The sequence below is a fragment of the Heloderma suspectum genome, chromosome 5 (genome assembly GCF_057233095.1).
Source record: "Heloderma suspectum isolate Gila_16-S chromosome 5, 16-S_ref, whole genome shotgun sequence".
NCBI classification, from domain to species: domain Eukaryota; kingdom Metazoa; phylum Chordata; class Lepidosauria; order Squamata; family Helodermatidae; genus Heloderma; species Heloderma suspectum.
Window position 1 is genome coordinate 152,636,327 of NC_139462.1, and position 24,308 is coordinate 152,660,634.

The 24,308-nt window shown below is 43.2% G+C and overlaps 1 protein-coding gene across 1 annotated transcript in view; it reads right to left on the minus strand.

Annotated features, from left to right (window-relative positions):
* Positions 1–24,308, minus strand: part of POU6F2 (POU class 6 homeobox 2) — a 475,368-nt gene that overhangs the window by 22,962 nt on the left and 428,098 nt on the right. The window contains exon 6 of the mRNA XM_084860397.1: positions 24,160–24,306. Within this exon, the coding sequence (XP_084716523.1) occupies positions 24,160–24,306 (147 nt within the window). The remainder of the gene's footprint in view (positions 1–24,159; positions 24,307–24,308) is intronic.

Here is a 24,308-nt window from a genome sequence, read left to right on the forward strand (position 1 = left end):
GTAAGCCCCCCACCATGCAGCCCAAAGTATCAGTGCCCTTATCCAGGAGACTGTCTTATATATGCAGTCCTATTGGTACTGCCAAAAATTAGGGCCAGTTCACAGGACCGTTTAGCACTTCAGTGATTTCGATTAAGCGTATCAACAGAACCTTTAGATTAAGAGATCAAAAGGTTGCTTTATTGCGAGCGGTGATGGGTCAAAGAAGACGCAGACAACAAGCTTGGGTTGAAAATTGGGCCACATTTTATTGAAATATTTGCAAAGTGGTAACTAGAACGGGCATCTAACTGTGTCAGTGGCTATCTGACACTTCTTGGGCGAAAACACACCCAGCCTGAGGGGTGGCGGTGATCTCGCCATTCCTCCGGACTGCCCCTTCTGGGGGAGGTAGACCTTCCGGTGTCACCCCCAACCCGGTGCCGCACAACACCTGGGTGAGTGAGTAGGGTTGGTCTCCCAGGCAACCCTTATCCCCCTGCCGAGCTGCACAACCCGTTCGGGGGGCCTCAGGCGTCACCTGTCACCATAAGGTGCCTCTGCATGCACACTATCCCTACTCCCTTTCCTGTTTTGCTCGTCCTAGCCGCCAAGTGGAATGTGACCGATGATATAGACCGTATTCCCCTATAGGACACACCCACCCCAACTAACAGTGTGATGTAGGCGAAAAAGACCCACAGTCCTAGGCCAATTGGACTGTGAGCCAAACAATTCCTACATGGCTCCCGAAGGGGCAACCGGCAAAAACCCACACTGCTAAGGGGAGGGTGGGAGGGAGCTGCGATGCGCCAAGGAGCTGAGATTGGGAGGGGGAGCTGAGTTTAAGGCAGCTCAGCATGCCCCTCCCTGCATGGTGGTGCCACTGGGGTGCACCAATCAGAGGCCCCTACGTCTTGTCACCCCCCCGCCCGCAATGGCCCCCCCCTTTTAGCCAGACAAGCTGGCACCGGGTAGGGTATTTCTGTGCCCAGTTTGCCATTCAATCCAAATTTATAACACCTCAGATAACCCATTTTTGGAAACCTCGTGATAGTGCAGCAAACTGTCAGTTGAAGTGAAATCTTGGCAAGCAAGAAGGTGTTTGACCCACAACTTGACCCATCATCCAATATGCTTCTTTTAAGACCAGGTTCAGATATAATGGAAACCATGGCTTCTCACTAAAAGAATGAGCTGTGGCAAGCCCTGTCTTGCACACTCCCTCTCCATCTTTCTTGCTGGTATGGAGGAGATCAAAAGATTTCAAAAGTAGATTAAAATCTGCTTTTGATTTTCAACTAACCTCGGTATCCTATGACAACTGAATGTGGAGAACTGTAATTTGTGTAAACTCTGGTTAGAGTAAACAAGCCAGGATCAAACTGGTTTTAGATCCTGGCTTGTTCTCAAATCATAGTTTATTCAAACCATAGTTCCCTGAATTTGGAAGTGGCAACTGTGGTTAGTTTAAAAGCAAAAACTTTCAATCTCATCCTCATGGCCACAAAAGAGGAGGAGGAGGAGGAGGAGGAGGAAGGGAGGGAGGGAGGGAGGGAGGGAGAGCTTGAGACTCACTGCATGGCACATTCCCATAGTGGGAAACTATGGTTTCTTATTATGTCTGAAATGAGCCTAAATCAACATTAGCTAAGAGGTGTTAAAGGCTATACCAAGATGAGGCACCAAAATAGGTATCCTTTTTCTTATTAAAAGGGTTAATCCAACTTCAGACTACCTGAAGTTTGCCAGTCTAACATCCTGAAATCAGCAATGAAAGTTTAAAGAACTGAAAATAACAAAGAGCCTGGGGGTGGGAGGGAGGGATAGCTTAAAAAAAACTATGTTATCAAATATGCATTTGTTTATCACAGTCAAGTTTTATGATTCAAAGCCGATTCATATATATTTTATGAAGAGAATATCCATTGTGGTGGCAAAATTAAATGTATTTTGAAACTTGTAGGTGACATTTATCTGTCTGCTCTATCAGAAAAAAAGTTGTCGTATTCCATCTAACATATATTACTTTTTCAATTTCCTGCCAGTAATGTTTCTTTAATGTTCTTTAGGGCGAGACTGCAGGATTTCTCATTTCTCACAACAAAGACCATAACTCATTATAATGATGCTAATGAGCTTCGCCCATGAAAACTGTATCACCCTTTTCATAGGTGAACCATCTTTTATCCATGACCATCATGGCATTTTCTTATACATACATACAGACGGGTGTAAAAGAGAGCTTGATGCATCCTTGCAAATCACTTATGCTCTTCCATTCTTTGGCTGCTGCTCCCTTCAGATGATCATCAGACAAAAAAAGTTAGGCACCATTTCAGTGAAGGTTCAGGCTCTTTTTGGATGCATACATGATAACAGATACAAAACCTTTTGAAGCTGGCAATCTTCTATCTTTTTTGACACTGGCATTGTAACTGCATATTAGCCCAAATTAAAAACTGAGAAACAAGCTACACATTTTGCATGGCAGGCAGTGTTAATGGGTGTGATCCTGCTGAAGTGAAACACCACTTCCATTGATTTCAGTGGGGAAGAGATAATCATGTGCTTAATGCTCCTGCACTGAAATCAGTGAGGACTTAAATATGGCCCTGAGGCCGTATTTTTGTATTTAGAGTAATTCATCCCCCCCAAAAGACCAAAAATAGAGTTGACAGAAAAAGAATAATTGCTGAGATTATCAAAAGCATAAAGTTTGTTACTGAAAAATTAATTGGGGCTCCCAAGTAATTCCATGTGAGTCTCTTATATTGACTCTTAAGGATTCTGTATGAAGGTGTAGTTTCACTGAAAGGGCAACTATTTTCCCCAGACTTCAGCACTGCAATGTGTTAACTGACACTTAACACCATAAAATAAAAATGAAATAACCTTAAGGATAACATTTTCTTCTGGTGTTTAATGAGACCCACTCTATTAACTTCAAAGAGATTGACAATGTTTGCTTCCCCTTTAGTTGATCAATTTTTAATTCCTTGGTATTTGGGGTGCCATGGCCCTGCTAAGTCTCTATTTGTCTATATAGAAAAATAACTTTTACAGGTTTTTTTTTGTTACATGACCACAGAATAGAAGAAATGTCTTCTTCTCTGAAGGGCAATATGCCCAAGCAAAAACATGGAGAGCCCCACTGCCAAACACATTATCTTGGTCACAGAAAACAACCGAAAAGAAAATCTCAGGAAAACTTTAGACAGGCTTGATTGGGGCCTCAATGTTTATGCAGCTATGATGGGAATGACTCCTGGGGGTGTTTCCATGACAATGGAAGGAGAAGTGAATGGAGGAGTACCGGATTTTTTAAAAGGAATCAGCTTTGCTGTGCTTCAGGCCATGCAGGGCTCCATGAGCGAGTGTTCCACACCAGTAAAAATTGCTTCACAGAACATACTTCCAGGTGGGGGTGGGGGTTGGATTGAATGTCATCTGACCAGCAGGGGCTCCTCAATGAATAAGAGAGGCTCCCCCCCACTTTGTCCTTTTCCCTGAAACTCCAGATGCACCTGCATTTCAGGGGACAAGTCTCATTGAGCACAATAGGAGTTACTTCTGAGGAGACACTAATAGGTTTGTGCAGGGATGGGAAACACACAGGAAACACCCCTTGACCTAGGGGTGTACGAAACCCCGCTCACCTGGCTCCGCCGGGTTCCACAGGTGGGGGGAGGCGATCCATTCCTCCCCCCGGAATCCTTGACGGAGGGGAGGGACTCCGTTCCTCCCCCCCCCCCTGGAATCCTGCTTGGCTGGCTCCGCTCCATGGCCAGCCGGGCCAACCTGCAGTGGGGCCTCCAGCCACTGCCGGGCTCCTGCTGGGCTGCCGGGCTGCCGGCCAGGCTCCCTACGCCATTTGTGTTCCCGCTTTAGCTGTGATAGGCTACGTAAATATTTACGTAGCCTATCACAGCCTCTGCAGGGACGCAAATGGCGTCCCTGCATTAGCTGTGATAGGCTACGTATTTACGTAGCCTATCACGGCCATTCCAAAGATGCGAATGGCGGCTGCAGACATGGCCACCATTCAAGGAGCACCGGAACGGCCAACCAAGGTAGGCTCTGTTCTGGGCCCATTTTGCGGGGGGCTTCGTTCCGCCATGGGGGGCAGGGGGCTTTGTTCCGCCATGGATTTCGGGGGGCTGAATGCGCTGGCATTCGGCCTCACTGGGATCCGTGGCGGAATACTCCACCATGCCTACCTTGACCGGGGTCATGGTGAAAGGCATGCCCCTGGGCAGGGCTAGCATGTTGTTGTTCAGTCGTTCAGTCATGTCCGACTCTTCGTGACCCCATGGACCATAGCACGCCAGGCCTTCCTGTCCTGCACTCTCTCCCGGAGCGTGCTCAAGTTCATATTCATTGCATCGGTGATGCTATCTAGCCATCTCATCCTCTGCCGTCCCCTTCTCCTTTTGCCTTCAGTCTTTCCCAGCATCAGGGTCTTTCCAGAGAGTTTTCTCTTCGCATTAGGCAGCCAAAATATTGGAGCTTCAGCTTCAGTATCTGTCCTTCCAATGAGCAGTCAGGGTTGATTTCCTTTAGGATTGACTGATTGGACCTCCTTGCAGTCCAGGGGACACGTAAGAGTCTTCTCCAGCACCACAATTCGAAAGCATCAATTCTTCAGTGCTCACCCTTCCTTATAGTCCAGCTCTCACAGCCATACATTACTACTGGGAAAACCATAGCTTTGATTAGATGGACCTTTGTCGGCATGGTGATGTCTCTGCTTCTTACTATGCTGTCTAGGTTTGCCATTGCTTTCCTCCCAAGGAGCAAGTGTCTTTTAATTTCATGGCTACAGTCACCGTCTGTGGTGATCTTGGAGCCCAAGAAAATAAAATCTGTCACTGCTTCCATTTCTTCCTCTTCTATATGCCAGGAAGTGATGGGGCCAGATGCCATGATCTTCGTTTTTTTAATGTTGAGTTTCAAACCAGCTTTTGCACTCTCCTCTTTCACCCTCAACAAGAGGCTCTTTAGATCCTCTTCGCTTTCTGCCATTAGGGTGGTATCGTCTGCATATAGGAGGTTGTTGATAATTCTCCCGGCAATCTTAATTCCGACCTGTGATTCATCCAACCCGGCGTTTCTCATGATGTACTCTGCATATAAGTTAAATAAGCAGGGTGACAATATACAGCCTTGTCATACTCCTTTCCCAATTTTGAACCAATCGGTTGTTCCATGTCTGGTTCTTACTGTTGCTTCTTGACCCTCATACAGGTTTCTCAGGGGACAGGTAAGGTGGTCTGGTACTCCCATCACTTTAAGAATTTGCCACAGTTTGTTGTGATCCACACAATCAAAGGCTTTCGCGTAGTCAATGAAGCAGAAATAGACTTTTTCTGGAATTCTCTTGCTTTCTCCATGATCCAGCGAATGTTGGCGATTTGATCTCTAGTTCCTCTTGTACTTCTGGTAGTTCTCAGTTCGCATACTGCTGAAGCCTAGCTTGTAGGATTTTGAGCATCACCTTGCTGGCATGTGAAATCAGCGCAATTGTGCGGTAGTTTGAACACTCTTTGGCGTTGCCCTTTTTTGTAATTGGAATGTAAACTGACCTTTTCCAGTCTTGCTGTTGAGTGTTCCAAATTTGTTGGCATATTGAGTGCAGCACTTTAACAGCATCATCTTCTAGGATTTTAAATAGCTCAGCTGGAATACTGTCATCTCTGCTAGCTTTGTTGTTAGTAATGCTTCCTAAGGCCCACTTGACTTCACTCTCGAGGATGTCCGGCTCAAGTTCAGTGACCGCACTATCATGGCTACCAGGGACATTCAGATCTTTCCTGTATAGTTCTTCTGTGTATTCTTTCCACCTCTTCTTAATCTCCTCTGCTTCTGTTAGGTCCCTGCCTTCTTTGTCCTTTATCATGCCCATCTCTGCACAACGTTCCCTTGAGATCTCCGATTTTCTTGAAGAGATCTCTAGTCTTTCCCATTCTGTTGTTTTTCTCGATTTCTTTGCATTGTTCATTTAAGAAGGCCTTCTTGTCTCTCCTTGCTATTCTCTGGAACTCTGCATTCAGTCGGATATATCTTCCCCTTTCTCCTTACTTTTCACTTCCCTTCTTTCCTCAGCTACTTGTAAAGCCTCATCAGACAACCACTTGGCTTTCTTGCATGTCTTTTTCTTGGGGATGGATTGAGTTGCTGCCTCCTGAACAATGTTACGGACCTCCGTCCATAGTTCCTCAGGCACTCTGTCTATCAGGTCTAATCCCTGAAATCTGTTCCTCACCTCCACTGTATATTCATAAGGGATACGATTTAGGTCATACCTGAATGGTTTAGTGGTTTTCCCTACGTTCTTCAATTTAAGCCGAAATGTTGCAACAAGAAGCTCATGATCTGAGCCACAGTCAGCTCCAGGTCTTGTTTTGACTGACTGTATAGAGCTTCTCCATCTTTGGCTGCATAGGACATAATCAATCTGGTTTTGATATTGACCATCTGGTGATGTCCATGTGTAGAGTCGCCTCTTGTGCTGTTGGAAAAGAGTGTTTGCTATGATCAGCGTGTTCTCTTGGCAAAACTCTATTAGCTTTTGTCCTGCTTCATTTTGTACACCAAGGCCATGCTTGCCTGTTATCCCGGTGATTTCTTGACTTCCTACTATAGCATTCCAATCCCCTATGATGAAGAGGACATCTTTTTTTGGTGTTAGTTCTAGAAGGTGTTGTAGGTCTTCATAGAACTGATCAATCTCAGCTTCTTCGGCATCAGTGGTTGGGGCATAGACTTGAATTACTGTGATGTTGAATGGTTTGCCTTGGATTCGTACTGAGATCATTCTATCGTTTTTAAGATTGTACCCCAGTACTGCTTTTCCTACCCTTTTGTTGACTATGAGTGCTACTCCATTTCTTCTAAGGGATTCTTGCCCACAGTAGTAGATATGATGGTCACCTGAATTAAGCATAGCATACTTAATTCAGGTGACCATCATATCTACTACTGTGGGCAAGGGCTAGCATCCCGAGGTTAATGTGGGGGTTGGGGCACACAGGAGCTATACCGCAGAGAACTCAACTTAAGGAAGAGAATCGGACTTCAAGCAGTCTCAGGAATTCCAGTTTTTCCCTGATAAGCTCCGGGGTGGCTGCTGGATGGTCACAACGTCATGTATCCCTAACGACCTCAAAATGCAGCCAGCTCAGAGTAAATTTCTCATGGAGAAACCCCCCTGGAGCTGCAAAGTATGCCATGTGAATGGCCCCAATAGTGGCAAAAGAAGACACAACTGGAGTGACAGCAAGGAAGAAAAGTTTTATTTGGTGCTATGATGGGAACCACTGAATAAGGCTAATTCTAAGAGGCTGCGCTCTTCCAGTCCTAACCCTCAGTGCTACATTATGTGAATTCGCTTTCACTGCTTCCCTATCACTTTGAGTCTATCTATCTGTCCATCCAGCCATCCTGTTAAATAAGTCATATCATGGCTTAATAAATATATCCTTGGGAGAGGACTAAGCCTCTAGAGGCTATAACTAGGAAGTTAATTTTTTTTTTCAGTTGGGCTTCAATGACCTATTTATACATTTTTCCTTGCTGAATTCATCTATATATATTTTTATTTTTACATTTTCCCTGGTAACTGGCCTCTCTCATCTCTCTCTAAACTGTCTCCCTGATGTCCTGATCACTCTCTGATCTATTTCTCTTTTCTTATCTCCTGGGTGGATGCTAATATGACATATCCAACCTCTAAAACAAACCATTTATTTTGAGAGCTGGCAATGTCAGAGTATTTGATGCATCAAACATTAAAATGAATGTTTATTTGTATATTGCCTTGCCTGCATCGTGCCTGCATATATACTTTTTTGAGACAGACAGAGACAGACACACAGAGAGAAAGATGTGCTTTTAAAATGGAGAGGCTGTTTATCCTCTTCCTTAATTCTACAGCAAAAAACATACTACTGAGGGGAACTGGGAAGATATTTTATGTGGAATGGGGAAGAAACACTGAGTAAAAGGGGAGGCTCGGAGTTTAGCACATATCTTGATAATATTTTCTTCTATCTAGCTATGGCCCATATGCATGAAGAGCAAGCTTCTACATGTATACTCCTATTGGGAAACACAAATGGCTGCTGTATGCATCCTCTGCGTGATCCAGCAGCCAGTACCGTATGTGTCTTTCCAGTTAGAGTACTGCAATGCACTACATGGGGCTGCCTTTGAAGACCGTTTGGAAACTGCAGCTTGTGCAAAGTATGGCCAGACTGAGAGTGAGGACCAGAAGGTCTGAGCATATTATACTGACTCTGGCCTGCTTGCACTGGCTGCCTGTATATTTCCAAGCCCAATTCAAGCTACTGGTTTTAACCTGTAAAACCTAGGGATGTACGAAAGTCACTTACCTTTTTGCAGCTTGGCTTGATGGTGGGGGGGAGGCGCTTCACTTCTCCCCCTGAAGTTCAGGCGAGGGAGGGGAGGTGTCCCGCCTCGCCCGGCCGAAATTCAGGCCGGGGGGGGAGGCGCCCTGTCTCCCCGGCTGCGAAACAAAAAGTGAAAAGAAAAAAAAAACCCGTGATAGGCTACGTAACGATTAACGTAGCCTATCACGGCTAGATTTCCAAAGTCAGCCGTGATAGGCTACATAAATCGTCACGTAGCCTATCACGGCTGACTTTGGAAAAGAAAAAAGCGTGTACGCAAATGGCGGCGCCCATGGGGCGCCGCCATTTGCGTTCCTTATTTTGGCATGTCTAGTCTACGTAAAGATTTACGTAGACTACGGCGAAAATAAGGGCACGCTATTTTCCCTTTGGAAAATACTTTGAAAATGACTTTGGAAATCTAGCTGTGATAGGCTACGTTAATCGTTACGTAGCCTATCATGGTTTTTTTGTTTTTTTTTTTACTTTATTTTGTAATGGCGGCGGTGGTGGCAGCCAGTCGGAAGACCGGCCGCTGCCCCCGCCCTTGCCGAAACGCCTCCAAAACGCCGCCGGGACCCGCCGCCGAGAGGGACATTCGCAGGAGGTAAGTCCCATCCCGGGGGGGGGGGGCGGAGAATTTCACCGCCAATTTTGGGGGGCCGAATGCGTTGGCATTCGGCCTCACTGAGATTCGTGGAGAAATTCTCAGAAATTCTCCGCCATCCCTAGTAAAACCTTACATGCCTTGGGACTGCAATACGTGATGGAGCACCTTTCCTGGTATGAAGCTACTCATACATATGAGGCCCTCCTCTGAGTGCCTCCTCCAAGGGAGATTTGAAGAATGGCAACAAAGTCTGGGGCATTTTTGGTGGTGCCCTCCCTGATTCTGGAATGCTGTCCCCCCTCATTGAGGTTCACCTGGCACCAAAAGTATAATCTTTTCAGCAGCAGGTTAAGACTTTCCTCTATTCCCAGGAATTTGACGGCATATAATGGGCTTCTTAATTTAATTGTTTTGATCAGATTTGTCCACCCAACTCCAATCCCCATTCTGCTAGGACTTGCAATCCAAGTCCTATATTCTTCACTGCTTACAGTTCAGCACTGACAAGTACAAAGGAGGTTCTAATGTACTTTTCAGTGTTACTTGAGAAAAATGCCCAAGGTCTGGTTTCCTCGAGCTTAGACTGTCAGTGACTCAGTCAAACACATTTATAGCTTTCCCCCTCTTTCAAATTCACTGATTATTCCACTTACTTATGTAACTAGGATTTCATTTTTTTACAGCTGTGAAATTTGCTAGTCAGGTTGTCCTGTATTTTGTTTTACTCTTTATGTTCCAAGCGCTTATGAAGCCACTTATTTATGCTCTGTTTTATTTTCCTGAGTGATCATCAACTCTTGAGTTGTTAGGTCACATGAATATTCTCCATCTGCAAACTGCTGTCCATCTATTGTTCATTGTTTCTTTTGCAACAAACATTGGGTGTGTGTGTGTGTGGGGGGAGGACTAGCAATGAAATCAGAAACCATTGGTACCACTGGAAGTGGTAGCAAGCCAAGGCCAAGGTGCTCACCTAATGATTACATAACGATTCAAGTATCCGTGTTGCATGATGTGGTTTAACCTTGGCTTATGAATAATGTAACGTCAAGAATGGGAGCCAAAATGAAACTGAACTTACCAATTGGACCTAATGCGAGCAGGCATTGTTAAAGGCCTGATTAATTTCAGTTATCAGAATTTTATATTCTCTGAAGAGAAGCTGATATAGAGTCTAGTGGAGCAAACATTCCCTATCCTCTCTACTTCTTGGAATTCTCCACAGAGCAACAAACCCTCCCTTTCCTTATCTTATGGGTGATTCCACCCTCCTCAGTGAGGCTACAAAGCAGTTATGAACAAGCTCACCCCTCCCCTTCTCTTCCTCTCCAGAATGTCCCACTCTCTCTTTCTGAAAATGGATTCAAATAACATATCCCTGTGTGTAGGCTGCTCAAAACCACTTCACTGTGGTGGCACTCAATGTGGGCGGCTATAATGTTTGAAAAGCCTCTTACTGAGTATGCAGCCCAATCATGTTGAGACTCTCCAAGCTGGTGTCACACATTTCTGGTGGCCTTGTGTAGCGACTGCGCACTCATGCCAGCCCACACAATAGGCTAGAAATATTTCTCAGAATTCATTTAAATCCTGTCAACCCAGACTGGCCACCCCACAGTTCATGGTAGCACAATGTACAACATATCAATGGTAAGATATCAATGTTATCTTCTTAACACAATCAAACATCTTGGTTGCCTTAAGACAGAGTTAGCCCTCATCCTTATCTGTATGATTCTTCTAAAATGAACTTATCCAAGGGATAATTACATGACATATCCCTTACAACAAGGGTGGGCAACTTTTTTTCTGTCATGGGCCACATTCTGTTATTGGTAATCATCTTGGGGGCTGCATCTCATCAGTGGGCAGGGCTGAAGCCAGCAGTGGGTAGGGCCAGAGCCAAAAATTGGTAGGTCACCCCTTTTGCACGCTCTCTCTCTTTCTGCCACCCCGTCTCTCTCTCCTCTTCCTTCCCATGCAGTGGACTGCCAAGGAAGGGACAGATAGATTTGGTCAGAGGTCTGACGTGATTGCATGCAGGGAGGCTGAGGGCCACATGAAATTAAGCTGAAGGCCACGGGCCGCCCATCCCTGCTTTACAATTAAGAGCTCATTGCCTACCTCCATGTAGTCTACAGAAAAGCCCCAAGGGTACTTTCCAGCATTAAGAGATATGTTAAATCATGAAGTATTCATAATTTGAATGATGGCCTAAGAAATATACAAAAATTTACCATAACAGATAAACAATTACACCCTACATGTTATCTTTGATTATTTAAAAGTAAGTGATTTTTTTGTAATTTATTTATTTTGTAGATTTATAACCCATTTTTCAGCTACAGTCCTCAAAGTGGCTCACAGAAGCATTCATACATAAACAACAGAGAAAACAAGAACACAAACATTACAAGATTATTGGATGTGTACCTTTTAAAATTGCCTAGCAAATGGGGACCAATTTGTCTGAATGAAATTTGGCAGTTCTGCTGCCTGGGGTGGGGAAGTAAGATGCCTAAGGGTGCAATCCTATGCATGTTTACACAGAAAAAAAAAGTCCTACAACTCCCAGCATGCCCCAGCCATGCTGGGAATTGTAGGACTTTTTTTTCTGTCTAAACGTGCATAGGATTGCACCCTAAATGTTTCCTGCCATTTAGATGGAAAACACTGAAGCTATAGGCAATAGAAGACTGTCTGGGTCCCTCTTTTAAATGAATGAAAAAATGCAAAAGAACGGGAATAACAAAGTTCTGAATTAGTTATGCAAATGAATAAAAAAGCAAACAAAGGAATAATAGAACAAAGGAAAAGTTATTAACAAAAATGAATGGAATAACTGATTTTTTGTTTTTGTTCCTTGCACATACCTAAGATAGGATACACTTTAGAGGGGCATGAACATGGAAACTGCTAAACCTCCAGCTCTGCTGTGCTTACTTCTGCATCCCATCTCACACATCCCATGTTCCCCATCAGGGCTCTGATACAAAAATGAGACCAGGTAGGAGAAAACCTTGTGGCGGGGTAGTTATGGAAGGAAAGACAGTGGGTGGGAGAGGGTGCAGAACCCCTCTGCCCAAACACCCATTTGGCTTCAACCACCTGCTTTTGATGTGATTGGGAAAAAGCTGTGTTTGAGGACACAGATCTACCACCATCACATGTAGTTTGGGTCTTAGATATACTACTACTGCTAGCTTGGCTAGATGGAAAAGAGAACAGGACTCCTGCAGCTTTAATAGTGGTACAGAAAATGGAATTTCAGCAGCTGGTCATGCAAACCACACCTGCTGAAATTCCCTCTTCTACACAGCTATTAAAGATGTAAGAGCCCTGTTTTCTTTTGCATCTGACCATCCTAACTACAGCTTGCCAGTCAAAATAATATACAAACAGTGCAGTCCTATACATGTCAACTCAGACATAATGCCTGTTGAGTCCAAGGTAAGTGTGGGCTTCTTACTCCTTACCCCTTGAGTCCTTACTCTAAGGTCAGTGTGTGTAGAATTGCAACTTTAATTAAGTTTAGCCCATGCCATTAGGATGATGACGACGACGATGACTCAGCCAAGAATCTTGCTCAGGTTCTTGGTCCAGCCTTTTGAATGCAAGAGAGTTGGAAGTGTGAGTGAACATGTAATCGAGACATCAGAGTTTGCATCTTACCAGTCCTACAGAGGACCCCACCCCCATCCTTATGTAGTATTCCCCTTTATGAACTCAATATATCTTGGAATCACCTTTGTATTTAATACAACTTTTACCTATAGGTTCTTTACATCATTGTCTATATCGGCTATGAGGAGGCTGGGTACCGCAGTCCTTAAAGCACTCGGGCACTAAGGTAAATTTGATTCTTCTGTCATCACTTCCATCTGTGGAACTTAACTGGTGGCAGAAGTGGTGAAAAATATTAACTGAAATAAGAGGCCAGAGCAGAAACAGCCTTAGGCAGTGAGGGTGAAATGGAACAGCTGCCTTAGAGGTGTTTTTGTGAGGTAACTCTGCCTCGGGCAAGTATACTGCTTTTAGAACTCCCTCAAGAGTAGCAAGAACTTGGACATGGTTATGTTCCTTAAGGATTTGTAGCATACTTTCCTTAGCCATAATGTGTGATTCAGAAGACACTGGGCAAAAAATTAATTTATTCCTACCTACATGGCAAAAGAGAGACTACCATAAACTTTGAAATTGTACCATTCATTCATTCACTCTAGTATTTATACCCTGCCTTTTTGTACAAATAATTAAGGTGACTATCAAAATAACATTAATAAAATGATCAGAAAACAACGTAAACAAAATCAAGAACAGCATTTTTAATTTAAAAAAAACAGCATTTTTTTAATATTAAAGCAAGCAGCATGCAGAAAACCTCCCCTGGAATAAAACAGCCTTTGTTGCCTGCTAAAAGACAAGCAGCAATGACCATGCAAACCTCACCTGGAATGTTATTCCAAATTAAGGGTGCCACCATCGAAATGGCCTTATCTCTTACTCTAGTGGGTCATGGTATTCAGGCAGGTTCATACAAGCAAGGCAGTTCTGGAGATACTTTAGTCCTATGATGTGTAGGTATTTAAAGGTCAAAACAGCAACTTGGATTTAGTTTGGAAACACACTGGGAACTAATGTAGATGGTAGAGTATCAGAGTAATATGACCTGATCTGTCAAGTCTAGTCAAACCCTGGCAACATTTTGAACGAAGTGACGTTTCTGAACTGTTTTCAAGGGCAGCCCCATGTACAGTGCATTATAATAACCTGAATGTGACTGAGTCCAAAAAAGAAAAGAAAAGAAAAGAAAAGAAAAGGAAGCACAGCTGGCACACAAGTGAAGTGAACTCAGGGAAAAGATGCTCCTGAACACCACTGTCATGTGGTCATCCAGGAGCAGTCCTGCCTCCAGGAGAAGCTTGAGCAGGGTAAAGCTGCACCTATACAGGAGTTTACTGTGGTCCTTTTTCAGTAGCTTGGTGCTAAACCAGAAGCAGCATCCAAAATAAAGAAACCATGTGTGTTCTGTGGTTTCTTATGCCAACAGCGAGGACTGTACTTAAAACTGCTACCTTTTTGTTTGACAAATTATGCCTGGCCCCAACATTAATTTTGTTAATGGACCAAAATTAATAGGACATCAAAGCACTTATTGTGACCACAGTATAATTCTGAATAGACTCACACCCATTTTCATTCTGATAATGGTTAAATACTAAACTGAAAAAGAAATAATTGATGCCTTTACTCTCAAACACTGGAACTGAAGGCAGCACAGACACCTTCACAAAACAACTGGCCAACTCCAGCCATTATAAAGTTATCATAAAAAGTTTTTATCCCTAAAGATGATTATGGCAACCAACTGTGCCCTGCTTGTTCTTCCACATCATGCATAATGTATCTGGAATGCAGGCTGATGGGAAAGTAACATATGTACATCAGCTTCATTTGTCATGGAAGGCCTGGATGCAGTGAACAAGTGTACCTGTAGCACCCTTCCCAAAGCGCCAAGAAGACTCATCTTTAGGCTCTGATTGTAAGTGTAGTAAGGTTATAATCTTGTGTGTGACCACAAGATCAATGTGACCACACATTGAATTCTGTGGATTTCTCAGTAAATTCCTTCAGGACTAAGATGTAAGGATGGCTTCTTGCTTGCCATTTTGTACTTGAGCAGCCATACCCAAGTACAAACTATGCATGCATCCCATCAATTGGGTGGGGTGCAATGCACATGTTGCTTCTTTTTAAAATATGTGGAAGTGGCAATTGGGAAAGGAACAGGCCTCTCTCTCTTTTTCTTTTTTTGTATTTTAAATGGTGCTGTGCCAAATCCTGCCCCCTATTTTCAGGAACGTTTTCCATCCCTGTGGAAAAGGCACTGTTTTTTCTCCCTCTTTCACAGGGAGGGGGAGAATTTTGGAGAATTTTCTCCTTAGGGAAGGGAACAGGGTTTCTACATACCTTTTTTTAAGTGCAGGCAACTCTCAGGGGGTCTTCTTTCTATTTTTTACTTAAAAACACCCACCCACCCTGTACTTGCAAGAGCCCAGGACTCTTCTCCAGCTGGGAATTCTTCCTGAATGCCTGTTGGAGAGGGAAAGGTCACATGGTCTCCTGGGCATTCAGAAAGAGCTGCCAGGATGGAGAAATCCTCACTTCCTCCGGTCTCTTTCACCAGAGTTTTTGTCGTTGTCCCCCGAGTCCTGATAATGGAATAATCAAAAATTTTGGCACAGCACTAATTTCAAAGCACAAATCATCATGAGAAAGCTGTCTTCAGTTCCAATAGAAGTGAATTAAGAGCAAATACCACCACTTAAATGGTTTGTGGCTAAAGTGCATTAGGGTGGTAATAACTGACAATAGTTTTTAATATTGCTGAAAGTGGTTTAAGAGGGGGCATCACTTCCCATGGCATATAGGGCACACACATTCCTTTTGTCTCGCTCTTGCCTCTGGTCAAACAGGTTTTAGAAACACAAGAACCAGCAAAATCTGTAGAGCAGATGTAAAAATGAGATGAGTGTGCACACATTGTGCAGTGTTCCCTATTTCACACCAGCTTCCTCTCTCTGGGGTCCAATCTACACGGGAGATTTACGGCAGAGTGAGGGCACATGAGGCTCTTTCATGACACATGACATTGTTGCCACCCTGCAGCAACTGTGTAGCTTCCCTCTCAAAAAGACGCATTTTCGCAAAGTCCTTTTAGCACGGCTTTCTTCCTTAAATGTGGCTCCCACACAGTTCTGCTGAAGTGTGCCCTGTTCCCCCAAATTAAATCCTACATGCCTAGGGGTGTGGCTGTGACCTGGTCAAGGGGTGGGACCATCCCCCCCCCATCCCTCCCCTTTGGCAGTAGCCGCTTTGGAGACAGGCTTCTCTTCCCGCTTAGCACTATTACACAGTAGCGCTATTTGGCTGCTGGCCTTTCCTGTTTATTTTTACTTTGCACTACAGCATTGCTACTTCACAGTCCTGTAATCATGCAATTGTGCAATGTCGCACTAGCACGACAGTCGGAATTGAATTGTATTGGGGTAGTAACTCACGCGGGGAGCAGGGCTTCAATATTTCTGATTCACAGACCTGTAGTTGTGCAATGTCACATTAGCACGCTACAGTAACTAATGTGGGCAGCAGGGCTCCAATATTGCTACTTCACAATCCTGGTGAATGTGAGGGGAGAGGTGTGGGGTAAACTACAGTTGATGTGATTCAACTCTTCCATTAAAGTTCCCTGAGCAGGGGAGCATTGAAAGGGCTGGGAGCATTCTCATTCTGTGAGCAGCACCTACACGATTGATGACTTTCAGTTCTACTCCCTCGACTCCTCCCACCTGACCCCAAAGTATGGTGGCATAAAGTGCTGCTTGACCTGTGAAAGCAAGTTTTTAGGTAGTGTATACTCCACTTTTCTTGCTTTGTGTGCTGCTGACAGAACAAAGTGATTTTCTGAAAATTCGGATATAACCAGAAAACACTTCTGAAACCATTTCCGTGTAGATTGGGCCTGGGGCAAAAAATCATCTCCTTCCAGCCTGTATCTGTATTACATTTTGAAGTTTTCATCCAGAGTAGTCCCATTTCCTGTTGTGGAACTACTCCAGAGTGTATTGTAAAGGCTGCCTCTTCTTTATTCATTAGAAACACTTGCAGTGCTACAAGAAAATAACAGCAATTGTGAGGAAAGAGGACATGGGCACATTAAAAAGTGGTCACCCAGAGTCTCTTCAAAGGGGATATGCTTTGGTACTTTACAAATCAATCCATAAAGAGAGTCAGGTCCTATTTTGTAATTCTTTCTACTCTTTTTATTGCACATGACATATTACATTGTACCATGCAGTGCATGGTGACAAAATGTCCCCTTCTTATTTAATTGTGATCCCTTCACTGGATTTGAAAAGGGTGGCTTTATTTCCTTTGCTTTAAAATATACTAGCTTTTAAGCTGATGAAATATTTTATTTTATTAGTTGGGAGTTGATGCTTAACCAAAAACAGAGCAGCAGGGTAGAAGAGACATATAGATATTATATATATAAAAGAAATGAAAAAGCCCTTGGCAGTATTAGGAAGGCCTGGGATGGAATAATACACTTTTAATAATGAGGGATAGAGCTACAGTTTTTGCTGATGGCTGTGACCGGCTCTGTGACCTGATTATGTCGCAGAGTGTCAGCAGCTGAGACACTACAAAAGCGAGCGCATCCCATCAAATCTATCTCCATTGTAATGACTCTTGCTGCTGAGAGGCTTGTTAGGAGCAGAGAACCATCAGGCCTTATTAGCACCATTTACCATCAAGATGCTCAGAGAGCCAATGGGCACCCTCTTATCAGAATAATGAGAACCAAAGTACTCCCATTATCAAACTGGATCAATGACACCAGGCTACCTGCTTAGCCGGCAAGCTAAGTGTGGATTAAACCTCTCTGAAGACAGTTAATGTTTGTTAATTAGTGGAAGCCATACATGAAGCTCTCTTCTTTCTCAGGAAGATTTTCCTGTCAATGAAGCTGTGCATACGTTCAGCACCTGTGAAGTTCTTTGGATGGTTTTTAAGCTATATTCTGACCCTGTTAATCCACTGTGCAATTAAAATTATGTAACATAATACCATAAGACAACTCTTTTCTTTTTTTTCTTCTTTCAGTTGTTACACTATTCAAAGCGATACGCTTTTATAAACATGCACTGCTCGTTGAGACAACACAGCCATGCTGGTTGATAAAATGAGTATTGCTGTTCTTTTAAAACGCTTTCTTGTTTATAAAAATGGGCAAAGCCTGCAGCCCTCACATCAAACACATGAAGTGTCATTGAAGTCAATTTGATTACTCAAGTGTAAAGCAGGAAAGGGTTGGACTGCATATTTTAGTCAAAGCTGTAGGCCTGGTAATATTTTTTGGAATCCTTACTGCAGCTGTGCTTACATAGGTCTACCTTAAACACAATTTTGGATGAGCATTAGGTACATAGTATCTCCTGAGAAACCTGTACAAGGGTCAAGAAGCCACAGTAAGAACCAGACATAGAACAAACGATTGGTTCAAAATTGGGAAAGGAGTACGACAAGGCTGTATATTGTTGTCCTGCTTATTTAACTTATATGCAGAATACATCATGAGAAACGCCGGGTTGGATGAATCACAAGTCGGAATTAAGATTGCCAGGAGAATTATCAACAACCTCCTATATGCAGATGATACCACCCTAATGGCAGAAAGTGAAGAGGATCTAAAGAGCCTCTTGTTGAGGGTGAAAGTGGAGAGTGCAAAAGCTGGTCTGAAACTTAACATTAAAAAAACGAAGATCATGGCATCTGGCCCCATCACTTCCTGGCATATAGAAGAGGAAGAAATGGAAGCAGTGACAGATTTTATTTTCTTGGGCTCCAAGATCACCACAGACGGTGACTGTAGCCATGAAATTAAAAGACACTTGCTCCTTGGGAGGAAAGCAATGGCAAACCTAGACAGCATAGTAAGAAGCAGAGACATCACCATGCCGACAAAGGTCCATCTAATCAAAGGTATGGTTTTCCCAGTAGTAATGTATGGCTGTGAGAGCTGGACTATAAGGAAGGGTGAGCACTGAAGAACTGATGCTTTCGAATTGTGGTGCTGGAGAAGACTCTTACGTGTCCCCTGGAGTGCAAGGAGATCCAATCAGTCAATCCTAAAGGAAATCAACCCTGACTGCTCATTGGAAGGACAGATACTGAAGCTGAAGCTCCAATATTTTGGCTGCCTAATGCGAAGAGAAAACTCTCTGGAAAGACCCTGATGCTGGGAAAGACTGAAGGCAAAAGGAGAAGGGGATGGCAGAGGATGAGATGGCTGGATAGCATCACCAAGGCAATGAATATGAACTTGAGCACACTCCGGGAGAGAGCGGAGGACAGGAAGGCCTGGTGTGCTATGGTCCATGGGGTCACGAAGAGTCGGACACGACTTAACGACTGAACAACAACAACAACAACAACATCATTGACAATATGATAATGCTGGTGTGACTGTTGATATCTCAGAGAAGGAAAACATGTAGTTCTGCTTTCCTGCATCCCTGCAGTTATTCACACACAGAGATGCTGCTGATGTCCAGTAAAGGAAAAAGTCCCCTTTTGACCATATGGGGATATTCTACCAACTCTCATCCAGATGTCAGCTATGTAATCCAGTCCCAGTGATTGGTGATTTCATGTTTTTCCCTCTGAGGAATTTTAGAACATTCTTTCAGCAAAATGCATCAGCTTATAGGATCTTGAGGCCAACACCTGCATATGAATGGACAAAATGGTTCCTCAGTAGTTGCAGTAGGCCTAATCCCTTTGTCATACAGAATACGGGGCAAGTAATTTATTTGGATGGTGCTCTGTTGAACAGTTCCTGTTTCAGAAAGTTAAACCAGAACATTTAAATTGAATGATCCAGTTTTTGTGGAAAAGTTAAGCCACTGAAGTAAAGCCAAAGCTCTCACTCATGTGGTTCTCTCACCAACATGTGGTACACCTTGGTTGCTTCTACACTAGCTGTTTTCTCTGGAATGGACATTATTTGTTCACTGAATTTTTATGGAGAATCCAGAAGTGACGCTACCAAACTGTTGCATTCCAGTGTTTTCTATGTTGTCCTCCCCATCTTTTCCCAGCTCTTATATATGTGGATTAAAAAAAACCTCACATTGCAATTGCAGTGCCAGCCTTTCTAGTGCATACTGGTACCCTTAATCTTAAAAAAAAAATTAATGCTCAATAAGCAGGGTCATGGAGAAGGCCCCTTGGGGGAGTGTTTGTTCAGAGGAATCCCCAATAGGATGCACACAAGGGGTTTCACTGAACACTATGGGATTGCTTTGTTTATAGGCCCAAGGGACAATGAAATGGAAGGAAAACAAGAGACAAATATACAGAGCAAAAAAAAAGAACATGCTTACACTCTATGTAAAATGTTACTCTCATTTCTCTATCTCCTAAGGTCATTGAAAAGGGAAAACAGCTATATGACAGGGCCCAAGCTTATGACACATCAGCTAGCTTCTCTCTGACTGCCTCTCCACCAGAGATATAGCTGCCTGAGAGACAGTGAGGACTGTGTTTGTTTCCCTCTTCCTTCATTCCTGGATTCTATTAAGGAGGAGGGAGCTTCCCTCTTGTCAGACGGCTCCTAAGATCAGTCTGTGAAACCTGCCAGATCACTTTGTTATATCTTCACACCAGGGGCCTACCTCTCCCAGTATGAACTCCCCCCTCCTTAAAACCTGGGAGAGAGCCTTGCAAGGGACCCTAATGCTCAAGACATTTGATCAGCAGTGAGGAAGAGCAGGGCCTTTTCTATCATTGCTTCAACGGTGTCGAAGAAGCCAAATTATGTGTTATATAGTAGCTGTGTGTGATAATAGCCTGAATGACCTCTCTGTGTGGCAAAACACCCTTAGGAAGGGGCACTTAGCAGCAGAGGGTGAGGGAAAGAGGTGTTTAAGTGGCTCCACTGTCAATGAGGTGGTGAATCCCCTCTGGGTTTCAGTCAGAACTAGTCAAAACTCTACAGGAGCTATCCAAGGTGCTGAACTCATTTTGGGGACAGAGGTCAGCACCTTGGATAGCTCCTTTAGAGTTCTGATTGGTTCTGACTGAAACCCAGAGCAGATTCACTGCCCCGTGACATCGGAGCCACCAGCCTCCGCTGTGTTTAATCGTGCTCTGTCAGCCACTTTCCCCCTGAAACATGTGTAAGCATAATGTGTAGTTTGCAATGAAGACCTACCTTTTGAGGAAGGTTGAAAGCTGGTAGTCTGGCTGGTTATACGTTTCTCATCTAAGAATATCTATGCTGGTATTGCAATTTGATTTGTTCTTATTGTGATTTTAGTGAGACAAATTGCAATTTTATTTTTAATTAGATTTGATGACCATTGGATTTTACCAACTTGTAAGCCACATCAGGTACACAAGTAGCAGGGTAGAAATAATGTATATAAAATAAATAAAAAGCTATGCAATTTCCCCCATACCTATTCTGACTTTCAGGATTCTATAAACATGAAGGCAAATGAGGCAGAACTTTTCAGTCTAAATCTTTTTTTTTAAACCCTTCATTTACACAGAATTCTACCTGTAACATAGTTTCTGGACTCTTATGTGAACAGAGACTATTTAATGGACTGCTGCAGTTTTGCAAAAATGGGATCCCACCTAGCCCTGCAGATTTGGTGCACAAATAAATATGCAGTATCACTGTGAAGTCTCTTAGTTTTATTCAAGCACAGGACAGATGTGTTCGCCCAATAGTTTACCAATACATCCCAATTGTTTGCTTTCCTGGGCAGAGTCTGAAAAAGGGGGGGGGGAACTCCCTTCAACTGACAAATTGTCATGGTTTTATATCCCAGAGCCTTAAATTTATGTCCCATGTGCCTGGTGCCTCCTGTGAGAAGACAGTTTGCACTGTTTCTGAAGCACAGATATAAACAAGCAAGGTTTCTAGATGGAGCTGATCTGACTATGAGTTATAGGTATTATAACCAACTTTTCTTCCATTCCAATACCCTGTCCCTAACAGAAATCTTAATAGGCTTTTGAGAGCCTCCATTTAAAGCTGGCTGCATAAAACGAGCCTTTGATGAAAAGGGATTGAAACAAGGGTTAAAGTAGACACTGAAAGGTTATTGTAGAGGGCACAATGGTCGTGCAATCCTCCTTTAATATGTGTGGTGTGCACCTGCGATAAGATGATTCATTAGATAAGGCCTCACTTTGACAAGCTCCATCGTTCAAGCCTCGGGGTAGTGATGGAACAATTCTGTACCCACCCAGTAAATATAACAAGGTCAGCATTTTTTTCCTTGTGGAGAGGGAGCTCCAGATGCATTTTTTTTCATGCGTTATGTTAATAATGATAAAATAAAGCAAACCCCAAAACAAACACTAGGCTTCAGGGTAGTGAATATATTTTTATAAAATATTTTTTAATATTTAAAAAGCATTGGACAGAATAAAATAAATGCCATGTCTGTCTCAGGTAAGTAGACTGGTGATACCAAATCACAGAGAAGAGAATAATAATTTATTGTTTCTGCATTTTTCAATTATATGGCATGAAGTGGGCAAGCACACATTTACAATCACTGGTTTCAAGAATGGTACCATAGTTTTGACTTAAATATAAAATGTTTCTTCTTCCCAGAATCACTTTTAATAAGAGTTTGTACTTCTGCAAATAGCGGGGTTTCCTTGAGCATGCTGTTATCTCCCTCTTGTTTCTCAGTGGGCTAGTTTTTGCCACAGTCCTGCTGGCACTCATCAGCTAAGTTCGCTATTAGAAGGAATGATTTCACTAAAGCTGATAGAGCTACTCACTCGCTTAAATATGCTGCAATCCTACACTCATTTACCTGGGAGTAAGCCCCATTGAACTCAGTGGGACCTATCTTTGAGTAGACACACATAGGATTGCACTGTTAAGGGTGTTCCTTGCAAATATGTAGTCTACATGTGGTGAGGAGCAACAGCACATCTTCAGCACATGTAGGCCAACACCACACAAACATACAGCATGTTGTGTTATCACAGGCCTACACAATACATTTGTGGGTGTCATATGAAGTTCAGGGCTTGTATGAAGAAACTGCCACTTTAAAAAGCAATTAACTACAAATATGCTAAAAATGGCTACAATGATGGAAATTGTTCGACAGATTGATTCCTGCTTTACATATTCTCTATTTTAACAGCACCATTTAAATGCTATCCACAAGATAATGCTGTGAATCATAGTGATGTTGCTAATTATCCATGCAAATTACAGATGAATAACTGCCAGCACCACTATTTTCCTGATGTGTGTGTACATGGTAGCAACCAAGGCTCTTAAAGATACATTAAAAAAAACACACAACAGCAGCTGGAATCCAGCTGAAGTGAAGCATGTTTGACAGCCAAATGCTATGCACGTTTACTTGGAAGGAGTCATGCTAAATTCGAAGTAGTCCTTCTGAGAAGGGCCACAATCCTATGTGAAGTAAGCCCCACTGAACCTGGGGCTTATATCTGAGTACATATTCATAAGATTGGTCTGAAAGTCCCATTTATTTCAGTGGAAGAGGTTAGAAGCTAACTCACTCCCATTGAAATAATAGACTGTGCATAACTTTGGGCTCCTTCACACAGAGCTTTTATCCTGCAAATGAGATTGCTCCTTCACGGACGTTTGCGGGCTCTTTACATGACGCTGTGACCCTGCCGTGACCCTCCAGGGAGTCTCCTGCACTAAATGCCCTTTGCTCCATTTTTAAATAGATCACAGATAATGAGCTATCAAATTACCCCATTGTGTTCTGCTTCAGTTTCCTCCATGAAAAGAGTAAAAGTGGCAAGAAGAGGAGCGAGATCAATGAAAGATAATGGAAGATTCAGATACGGGGAGAAGGATGGGGCAAGAGGAGTGGGGGGGGAGGGGAGGGGAGTAGGGGAGTGGGGGAAGGACACGCATGTAAAAGGGAGTCAGTTGTGACCCTGCATTTAAAATGGAAGCAGAAAGCCCTGTTTTAAATGCAGGATTTTAGGCTGGTGTAGAGATGCCCTTTGTCTTGATCATGCCCATCAGCATCAGATTCCCAAAGCATCTCAGGTGATTTTCCAAGCCTATTTCAAGACGGTTTGTGTCACTGTTAGTAATTCTAAACCTGAATGTTGTATCCTGGTCTTAATTTTCCTAAGTACTAAGGGAGACCTATTGGTTCTGTTAGTGTTAGAGAAATTAATGAATGAGTAGAACAAGACATTTGCAGATATGGATACTCAAAAGACAGATGTATGTTTCTGATTTGCTTTGCAAAATTAGATGGGAGAAGCCAAAGCCAAACGTTTGTTCATTTTTCTTTAAAAATGTTGGATCCAGACTTACTCACTTGAAATCAATGGGACTTAAGTTAGTAATTACGACTAAGTCTCGATCCAGCCTTCTGATCCTACTTCAGTACTCTAAACATTTCTACTTCTTTTCTTTTGTCAGGAAATATTGTTTATTTATTATCCCCCGACCATATATCAGTGCAACCACAAATTGCAGTCATGCATAGGGAATTCATTTCTACCCCAAGATAATATGCCACATGAATTCACTATTTCCCCCCATCTTCCACTCACCTGTCCTTGTGCATTAGTGACTAGTTGACCTGTGACCCCCTGAAGACCGGAGAGTGCATTGCCAAAGGCCTGTGAGCTTGCTATTGAGCCCATGGCGGCGGCGGCGGCTGCAGCGGCTGCTTGACTTGCTAGAGGATTATTAACCAGCT